Source organism: Dioscorea cayenensis, chromosome 11 (assembly GCF_009730915.1).
Source record: "Dioscorea cayenensis subsp. rotundata cultivar TDr96_F1 chromosome 11, TDr96_F1_v2_PseudoChromosome.rev07_lg8_w22 25.fasta, whole genome shotgun sequence".
In the NCBI taxonomy this organism is placed as follows: Eukaryota; Viridiplantae; Streptophyta; class Magnoliopsida; order Dioscoreales; family Dioscoreaceae; genus Dioscorea; species Dioscorea cayenensis.
This window is the reverse complement of record NC_052481.1, coordinates 17,708,506-17,718,981: the sequence shown is the minus strand read 5'-3', so window position 1 is coordinate 17,718,981 and position 10,476 is coordinate 17,708,506. Positions and strand designations below refer to the sequence as shown.

Sequence of the window (10,476 nt, the reverse complement as noted above, 5' to 3'; positions counted from 1 at the left end):
TGATTGAAGATCATGCTTGAAGATATTGAAGACTAAACTTGGATAAAGATGAGATCAAGTTTAGTAACAATATTTCCATGAGTCAAACGAAGATCATTTGGAAGACCAAACTTGGGCCAAGTTTGGAAAGGAAGATCGGGAGATCTTCGGTGGCTATCTTCGGTAGGATGGTCACGTGTGCCTTGGTGGGCACGTCCCTCGGGAGAGAGAGAGACCTTCTGAAGTGATGTGAGGAAGGAAGCAGCTGCAAGGAGGAGGAGCTCGGGTTGAGTCAACTGCTATGAGGCGGACTGAAGGAACCGGGAGGTTGAAGGTCGCAAATTCTGGTGCATCTGGCTAGAACTCAGTCATGTTCAGTAAGGTGGGCCATGTTGCAACTGGGTGTTGCAACATCTAACTTTGGAAGGTGTCCAAGTTAGGAAACCGCGGAGAATTCTAAAAGAGGTAACTTTGTAGACGTCGGTGCGTCTATATAAGACATCCTGCTCGAAGATTTAGGAGGAGCAAAACAGTGAGAGACTCTTCGGTATTAGTTGAGTGTGTGGCCGTCGGGCAATCTTGAGAGGATATTCTTTGTATTGCGTGAGTAAGTGAGTGTTGTACTCCTTGTTCTTATACCTCTTTTAGTGGATTGTTTCTCCGGGTCTGGCCCCCCAAATGTAGGCAAGGTTGTGCCGAACTGGGTTACTAATTTGCTTGTCTCCTTTATCTTGCTTTTGATGGTGTGTGAGTGTTTATGCTTTGAGTGAGTTTTTAAATGAACTTAACACTTCACACCCCCACGGAACCATCAATTTTTTTATTATATATTTTTATTAAAAGTTTAAAATTATTGTAATGTTTTAAAATAAAAAATGAAATGTGAAAACAACACATGCACCGTGTGTTATAATATATTTGCTAGGATTAATGATCAATTTATATTTTTTTAATTACTATATTTTTTTTAAAAAAAAATGTAACGTAAAAACAACACATGTACCATGGAAGATTTGAACCAAGTGGGTCAAGGTCACATATTTTATATAGCTAGGTCCACTAACCACTAAGGCACAACTACATTGTACATTTTTATGTGTTCAAATACTTTATTTTAAATTAATTTAAGTTTAAAAAATCTAGCCCAGAGAGGGGGGCTTCAGCCCTTGCTATCCCCTTTAGTTTCGCCTCTGGTGAGAGAGCCTTGTGTTTCGAGGCACATCATGAATAGATCTATTAGAATAGTTGACAATGTGGTAGACACGATTTGGTAAGAAAAACCGAGAGGGTGATTATCGGAGATACTATAATTTCTTGAAGCTAATTAAGGTTAAGGTTTAAGCTAAAGTCGAATATACAAAGCATTCATGCTCTCTGAGATCTTTACACTAGTGATGTGGCATCGATAAATAGATAAAAAGAATTAATGATGTGAATGTCATGTCATTCAACAAAAATATTAAAAAGAAATATATTATGTCAATATCCCACAAACTCAAGGGTTTCAGTTTGGAAGGTTTGCTAACTGAACCAACACCGTACAACTAAGATGGCCAGATTTGTTGTACATATCAAACCTAATAAATTTTTAGGTCAACTTTGCTTCATCTTTCTTTTCTCCAAATTTCATAGGAAGATCGGTGTTGAACTCACTCCAAGCGTTAAGTTGTTAACAAGAGCTTTGAGATTCGGAATCCTCCGAACAAAACTGGACACGTGTAAGCCGATCCTCAGCACAAAACGTGGGCCGAGCCCGAGATCCAAAACTGGGCTCTTCCCTTCTCGGGACGGCTAAGATGGCAAACGTCATCCGTCCACGTGTCAATAAATCCTCCTCCTTGGTGGGCCCTCACTCCATTCATGCTGGTCATGAGCTCTTCCGAGATTCGAGCCCTTTCCTCCGCTTTCTCTCACCAAATTTTTAAATATAATTTTAATAAATAAATCCATATAAATATATATATATACACACACCACACACACACAGAGAGAGAGAGAGAGAGAGAGGCCCGAAACGAATTTCAACGAAGATTCCCCCCAAACTCAGAAATCTTTAAACAAGGGGACATGGACCCGGCCAGTGCGGGGCCAGCCCGGTGCGGTCACGACGCGGCATTCAAACCGGTTTTCGAGCCAAACAGGCTCACAATAACTGAACCCATCTATTCCTTGTCTCCTTCCTCCACACTAATCACCATGCCATCATACCACTACAATCCAACCATTACACACCACTTCCAACTATTCAAACCCATACATATACACAATACACATACACAAATAGAAGTTGGCAGGGCCCCATCATCCACCGCCCAATCTTTCTCTCCCTCTCTCACTAACTCCAACCCCTAAATCACTCCAAACCCTAAAACCAAAGCCACCACCACCAACACCAACACCAACACCAACCTTATTCCTATTCCACTCAACTTTTATTGACTAAAAAAAGAAGAAGAAGAAGAAGAAGAAGAAGAAGAAGAAGAAGAAGTTGTAGCAATATGGAGGACAATAATAATCAAGTTCCACTCCCACTTCCATTTCCTTTCCATGACTTTCACCACTTACAACAACAATTCCAATCCCAGTTACTACATCAAGCCAAGGGTGGAACTGGAACTGGAACTGGAGAAGGAGATGCATATCATGAATACGAAGAAGGTGATAGCACGCGCCGCGCACGTGGCCGGCCAACCGGATCCAAGAACAAACCGAAACCACCGATCATCATCTCCAGAGACAGCGCTAACGTGCTAAGAACTCATGTCATGGAGATCGCCGGCGGCTGTGACATCACTGATTGTATCTCTACCTTTGCTCGTCACCGTCAACGTGGCATTTGCATACTCAATGGCAGCGGTAACGTGGTTAACGTCACGTTGCGCCAGCCGGCTTCGCCGGACGCGGTTGTTAGTTTGCAAGGTCGGTTTGAGATCTTGTCACTCTGTGGGTCTTTCTTGCCGGAGCCGGCTCCGCCGGCGGCTTCTGGGTTGGCGGTTTACTTGGCCGGTGGGCAAGGGCAAGTGGTTGGTGGGAGTGTGGTTGGAGCTTTGGTTGCTGCTGGCCCTGTGATTATAATGGCGGCTTCGTTTAGTAACGTGGCTTATGAAAGGTTGCCTCTTGAGGATGATGAGCCGCCGGCGCCGGAGCAGCAGGAGATGGCGCCGGATCCTAGCTCCGGCCTCTTTGGCTTGGCTCCGAATCTAGTGAATAATGTTCAGTTGCCAGTTGATCATGCTTATGGCTGGGCTAATCCAACTGGTCCTTCACATCCAGGTTATTAGCTTTAATTTTTCAAATTCATCTTTTTTTTTTTATTTTTTTTATTTGAATCTTTATCTTTATTGAAGTTTGTACAAAGTTAATGGTGTTCGTTATGGAAGATAAGAGAAGATCGATGAGGACAGTGTGTGTATGGGTGTGTGTTATTTTCTTATCTTATTATTATTGTTATTGTTATTGTTATTGATCAATATGGTTGCTTTTTCATTGGAGAGTAGTGTACCATTATTCTTTCTGTTTTGTTTTCTGAGCTTTTTTTAAGTGTGGTCTTGTTGGGTGGCCATGATGTGCACCACTATATCAGAAAAAAAATATATAATCAAATGGAGGAAAGATGAAGAAGGATGAAGACTAGTTTCATCAAACAAACAGTAAGCAAAAGAAGAAAGAAAAAGGATAAAAAAAATTGAAAGATAAGAAAGATTAGATATGAATGATAGGATTGGGTTGGATTGGGTGTCAGAGGAGTGACTGGAGATGTGATACACGTGCATTAGGTTTTAATGGAGGGGAGAGGGTGGCAATGAGAGAGACAAGGGCATTGAAGCTGTTTAAATCTTGCTCAATGATCTCGTGTTCCGAGGGATAAGGACATTGAGATAGCATTAATTGTTTGATTAAAGAGAGTTAGAGACCTGAAGATGTTGGTTTAATTTTCAGCATGGAAATGTTGTGAATTTTTGGGAGAGAAACCCGGATGGGTAGCCATTGTCAGAGCTAGCTTGCACACATGGAAATGTTGCCGGTAAATAGAAAATATATATCTTCAAGATTTTTAGTATCTAGAATTTTTAGAGGAGTAGACTCTTTCATACTCAATTTGTGTGGTTTTAAAATCAGGCAAATCTTTTGTCTTTCCACAGTTCACCACTGTTTATGCAACTATGTATATATATATATATTTATAGGTTTTAGGGTTTAGGTTATTTTTAGTTTTGTAGTTATAGATGACTTCGATCTTTTTGGGTGGTTAGATATTTGCATATGCAATTATTCAAACTTAAAGGGCTGCTATGTTAGTGCAATGATGAATTAACATTCTTTGTCAAACAATAAATTAAGCATATTACTGTAGTTTTTGGTAAAGTTTTATATTTTAATGCATGTCTGGAACAATTAAGTTGAATTAGAGTCTTCTGGTGTGCTTATCTAAACTTGGTTGCAACTATATATTTGAAGAACTATTGAGAGCTATTTATAGAAATTGATTATTCAATTAAAGATTTTATTGAAGAAATATATGGGATAAGAATTAGTTATATTTGGAAATCACAATGATGGTTGAGCGAAGGCTATATATGATTAAAGTTAAATTAGACAAGTGCTGTATTTGGTTGAAGATTTGAAATGATTGAAGTTTCATATATGCGGCTGATTGAAAATTCAATGAAGATTATATTAAAGATTTGATGTAGATTATATTTAATTGATTACAGAATTATTGAAGATCAGTGAGGAATTGAAGATTGATTGAAAACAAGTTTGGTATGATTGATGCATGCCTAATATAGCCGTGTGATTGAAGTAATACTTAGAATTCTTGCAATGGGAGCTAGTATTGAGTACAATTAGTTGCAAGTTTAGTCATTCGGTCATGTTCGACTCGGACTCAACTAGATGGGTTGATGATGTCTTAAGGTTGTGTTGCAACCTGACATTGTGACTCATCTAATTTTAGCAAATGTTTGGGCCAAGTCATTACTATGTTGATACTAACTAGATTTGGAAGTTACAGAGAATCAAAATAGAAGAAAGAAGATTTCAAGAGGTAGTTTGTGTGGGTGTTTATAAAAAATTCATCTCTAGGATTCAGGATACATGAGAAAGAGAGAGACCTAAAGGAAAACTATAGGCTTCGGTTAATCCAGAGATAGTGCTTATTATTTATTGAAATCGCAATCTTGGTGAAAGAGTGTAGTGTTAGTGGGAGGTTGTGACAATAGGAGATTGGTTAGGGCAAGATGTCGATCATCAATTAATGAAAGGTGTACTCCGCATTTTATTAGCCCATTGTGATCTTGTCTTAATTTGCTTCTTAGAAGTGATTTGATTTTTTGGGCTTGACCCTATGTATAAACATAAACATATTGTGTTGAACTGCATGCGTTACCAAAATTTGTTTATTTATTTATTTATTTTTACTTTTTGGTGTTTGTATTTAGTAATATAAAAACTAATAAATCACCAACCCAAACAATAGGTCACTCATGCTTCAATCACTTAGACCAAAAGTTAATTTCAAGCTTTTTGAATTGAGCTTAAGCTTTGATTTTTTGAGTTCAAAATTATTCAAAATTAATTTAGAAGTTGATTCAAGCCATATTTCATGGGGCTTCGCATAATAGCTCAAAATATATAAATATATTTTATTTTTACATCAATAATATATCATATTATTTCTACGGAGGGTTAAAAATATCATATGATTAAAAATTTTGTTATTATTAATATAACAAATTTAGTTATAAATGAAGTTTTTATTTTGGAACTTCATTTTGGAGTGGATGGAGTTAAATTTGAATACTTTAAGATAAATTGAACCAAACTCAACAAAAGCTATTTGAGTTAATTTTACATACCTTTCTTAATATTATGAGTTTGAACCACTCCTATATAATATGAGGGATAGTTTTTTTATTATATATATATATATATAAGGGTTAGTACATTCTTGGTTTGCCCACTTTATTTAAAAAAATTAATAGGATAATTAAAAAAATTATAATAATGTGAGTTTGATTTTTAAAATCTTAAAAATGAAATTAATGCGGAAGTTCTTAAGAAAATATTAGATTTTTATGTCATAGAAAAAAAAAAAAACATCATTATGAGATTTTATTTCTTTATAATGGTATGTCCTCGTCTATGTCAGTTATTAAGGATTAAAATAAATAAAAATTTAAGATAAATTTAAATATATATATATATATATATATATATATATATAATTTACATATCCAATTTTTTCTAAATTTTCCTTTCATCCAATCTTTATAAATCTTTTCTAGCTGATTAGTTTTATAAAGTCACAAGAGGATATTGAGATGATTGACTAATTATATTTTTTAATAACCATAAAACAAACTATATATATATATATCCATATTTTAATTTGAACTAAATTGCTTAAATAACTTTGGCTAAATTGAAAGTTCAAAATTGTTGAGATGGCCGAGTTGGTCTAAGGCGCCAGATTAAGGTTCTGGTCCGAAAGGGCGTGGGTTCAAATCCCACTCTCAACAAAAATATTGTATTTTTTTTATTTTAAATTTTTTTCCCAAAAAGACTTGAACAGTCAGCACATAAGAAACGAATGAGTTATTTATTATTTAATTTAAAATTCAAAAAATAAAATAATAAAGTTAATTACAAACATAAGCTCCCAGTGAATTCTAGCAAATTTAATTAAAGTTATCATTAATCTAGAACATACACAACTTCAACATATTTTAGTCATATATCGAAAATATGCATAAACTATTATTTAAATTGTACATTTTAGTCATTTGTCGAGAACACGCAAAGATTATTACCTCAACACATTTTACTATAAATCTATTTATTATCTCAACATATTTTATTATAAATTCGTTTTGGAATAATTGAAATAATAATATTACTTCATTGATAAGTTAGTATAAAAATCCATATGTATATATATAATATATACCTTTTTGGATCCTTTAGGAGTTAGGACTTCGGACTTGGTCCCTTCTACAATTTTAATATCATAAACACTGAACTTTATTACTTCTGGTTGGATGGCATGCTATCAGTTTCGGTACGGTACACACTAATAATTATTTTTTTTTAAGAAATTTCTAATTAGTTTCCACTCAATAAGTTTGGCCGCCCAAAAGCTTTCAAAAATAGAAAAAAAGAAAAAGTCTAGCAGCAAAAATGGACTAAAAATTTTCTGATAAATTTCAGTGACAGATGCTTCTAATTCTTCAACAACTTCGTCTTCCAAAACCTGCATGAAAACGCAAGCAATATATATACAAGTGTTCTCATATTTTAGTTTGTGTGAACTTATATGTACTCAAACTGAATAAAATATTAATTTGAAACACTTGCCATATAATTACTTAGAAGCTAGCTTTATTAATGAACCCAGTCAAACTTAAAAAAAAAAAAATTTGACTTATCTTAATCTTCATTATATATTCCAGTATTTTCCAGGAACACTGAGTCCTATTAAAACCATGCAAATCGAAGGAAACCAAATGATGCACATGCAGGACTTATAGCTGAAGTTTTAGAACTTATTATTGATTGATATCTATGGCCAATGTTTTCTTCATCACAGTACAATCATGGTGTTTGAACTATGGTTGTCAACTTATTCTCAAAGTCAAGAGCTCCTTCTCATCTCTCTTTGTGTTTCTCTTGTTCAACCTTGTTATCACTTTGATCTTTTTGCTAGGCTATAGAAGACAACCATGTTTCTATGATGAACAAAATCATCATGTTTGCAAGCAAGACTTCAATGATATTTATATTGAATGCACTGATGATTTGCAAGGTGAGAAAGAGAAAGAGAAAGAGAAAGTTGATGAAGATGATGATGGTATGGATGCTGATGAGTTGAGAAAGAAAGCAGATGAGTTGCTAAGCTATAGAAGACAACCATGTTTCTATGATGAACAACATCATCAAGTTGGCAAACAAGACTTCAATGATATTTATACTGAATGCATTGATGATTTGCAAGGTGAGAAAGAGGAAGTTGATGATGATGATGGTATGGATGCTGATGAGTTGAGAAAGAGAGCAGATGAGTTCATAAAAGCCACCATCATGGGTTGGATTGAAGAGAAGTTAAGGGAAGGATCAGAGTGCTGAGTTTTTATTGTCTTATTATAAATTAATTAAACAAATTAAATATTGTATTATACTTATTATTGTTAATGATTGTTCATGAGTTGATTTATTCTCATGTGATTGTTTCCTGATTAAGGAAATAACTATACTAATTGTTGGGAAAGCTTGCTTATTTCACACGAAAATGAGACAAGGTTACGAGAAACTTTATAATATACATGACCTTACTTGTTGAAGAGAGTGAGTGACAGAGAGAGAGGGAAATCCATTTTTCTGTTTGTTTGTATATAATAATACATTAATACTTCAAGATATGAAAGTCAGAATTTCTTTTAAGGAGATTTTATACTAATCAAAATAAATATTTTAAAATTATAAATTTATTTCCATTTGTTAAATTAATTTTTGAATATTAATACCAAATAATTATTAAATATATTTATTTAAATAATTAAATCATGTAAAAAATTTAGGGATAATTTGTCTAGAGTTTGCTTAGATCCCCAGGCTAATCTGGGGTAATCTATCATCCAAATATAGTATTATGATTTATATTAAAATATATTTGTTGAACCTATGTTTATTATAAGTTTTATATTAAAAAAATAAAAAAAAATAATGGGATTGTTTGATTGTTGCTTTTAAGAAGAGTTTTCTGTTTTTGAAAATAAAAACAAAAAAAAAAATCAAAAACCTTGTTTAATGATGTGTTTGTTTTTAATTATTTTAATAAATTTTAAAAAAATTGTTTTTAAAAATAAAAAACTGAGAATATAGATTTTTTAAAAATAATGACAATACTAGATAGCAAATTTTAAATTTTCACATTTTAAAATTTTAACAATTTATAAAAATAGAAATGATTAAAATAAAATAATTCCAATACCATATAGGTTTAATTTTTGTAGGATCATATTATTCGGTAAACTCTGGATATCTATATACCAGAGTTTTTTACCACCTTATATAGGGGTGAAAGATATCATATCCAAAAATAACGAGGCAAAGGTTGATAAGAAAAAAATTATAAACAAAGCTTTTTAATAACTCTTTAAGATGACATTTAAACACCATTTGGGGTGTGTTAAAAACTCGGTTTCCAATTCAAAAATTTATGCCTACATACAATACCTTTAACATAACATCAGCTGAACATCGAGATTATATTACAAATTGGATGCATGTATATTTTAATAAACATTGAATTTGTGCTTGAACTATTTATATGAGTGTTATTTGAACATTAAATATATACACTATTGCATTCTATTTATATTCATCTTATATTATAACATTATTATATTAGTTTATTTAAGTCATATAATTATTAAATTATTATAAAAATATATGACAATATCAATTATTTAAAACAACTAAATTAAACAAATTTTTATATTTTTTGTTTTTAAAATTTTTTCAAAGTGATTTTTTTCTTTTTAGATATGTTTTGAAAATACTTTCACTCAATAATTTTTTTTTTAATTTCAAAACTTATTCTAAAATCCAATTTTAGAAAACTATTCTCAAAACATAAAACCAAAAACACAATCAAACATCCCAATAACTTTGTTTCGTATTAAAAATAAAAAAAAACAGAGATAATAATATTAATAATATTTTGTGCTACATCAAAATGGTCATGCAATCCTCTACCAAATTTTTTTTTTTGGATAAAAGGAGCCCAAAGGCTTTTATTAAAAAAGTAGAAATTACAAACTAACAGAGAACAAGGGGAAGCTAAAAAGATAAAACAAAAAGCTAGAAAACAAATCCAGCATCTAATACAGTTTTCATGAGCCAATGCGGCAAATCAAGGCCAGAATGAAAAAGAGAAAGCTGATGAAGACTTGAGGCATGAGAAGCAAGCTTAGTAGCAACTTTCAGCCAAATTCGAGGAACAATGCATAGACGTGGAGAACCAGCATCAAACAAGAGTCTGTTACATTCATTGATCATAGAACGAAAATGCCAAGAGCAAGCATTGATGGGGTTCCTTAACAGGCTCAAAATATTAGGCTCAACAATGAAGATAATTTGCATTTTAAGTTGGTGTTGATTGACTAGCCGTAAAGCAGTCACCAGATTGCATAACTCAGCAGCAGATGGGTTATCAGCAGTGTAAACATGGTTGCCTGCAAGAGAAACAACAAAGTTAGAAGACGAAAAAAAGAAGCCACCCTTGCGAACCTGGTTAGAACAATTCCAAACTGATGCTGTAAAGAGGAATGGTCCATCAAGATTACAGAAGTTACTAATAATCATCTTCCTGCACGAGTCATTGCCAGCACAATGCAAATTAGAGGCAAAGGAAATAGCTTTATGAGCAATGATCTGATAGTTTGGCTTGGCATTTCTAAAAATGGCATCGCACCTAGCTTTCCAAAGAAACCAGAC

General features: G+C 33.2%; 1 protein-coding gene and 1 non-coding gene across 2 annotated transcripts; both read left to right on the top strand.

Annotated features, from left to right (window-relative positions):
- The first annotated feature begins 2,266 nt into the window (after nucleotides 1-2,266).
- Nucleotides 2,267-3,465, top strand: LOC120272399 (AT-hook motif nuclear-localized protein 26-like). The gene has a single exon (XM_039279223.1). The coding sequence runs from the start codon at nucleotides 2,478-2,480 to the stop codon at nucleotides 3,258-3,260; it is 783 nt and encodes a 260-aa protein (XP_039135157.1). The 5' UTR covers nucleotides 2,267-2,477; the 3' UTR covers nucleotides 3,261-3,465.
- Nucleotides 3,466-6,419: 2,954 nt separating this feature from the next.
- Nucleotides 6,420-6,500, top strand: TRNAL-AAG. Its single transcript has one exon. It is a non-coding gene; the product is annotated as a tRNA-Leu (tRNA).
- The last annotated feature ends 3,976 nt before the right edge of the window (nucleotides 6,501-10,476 follow it).

Bases quoted from the DNA above. Each gene is read 5' to 3' on its own strand.
- LOC120272399 (XM_039279223.1), top strand. From the start codon at position 2,478: ATGGAGGACAATAATAATCAAGTTCCACTCCCACTTCCATTTCCTTTC.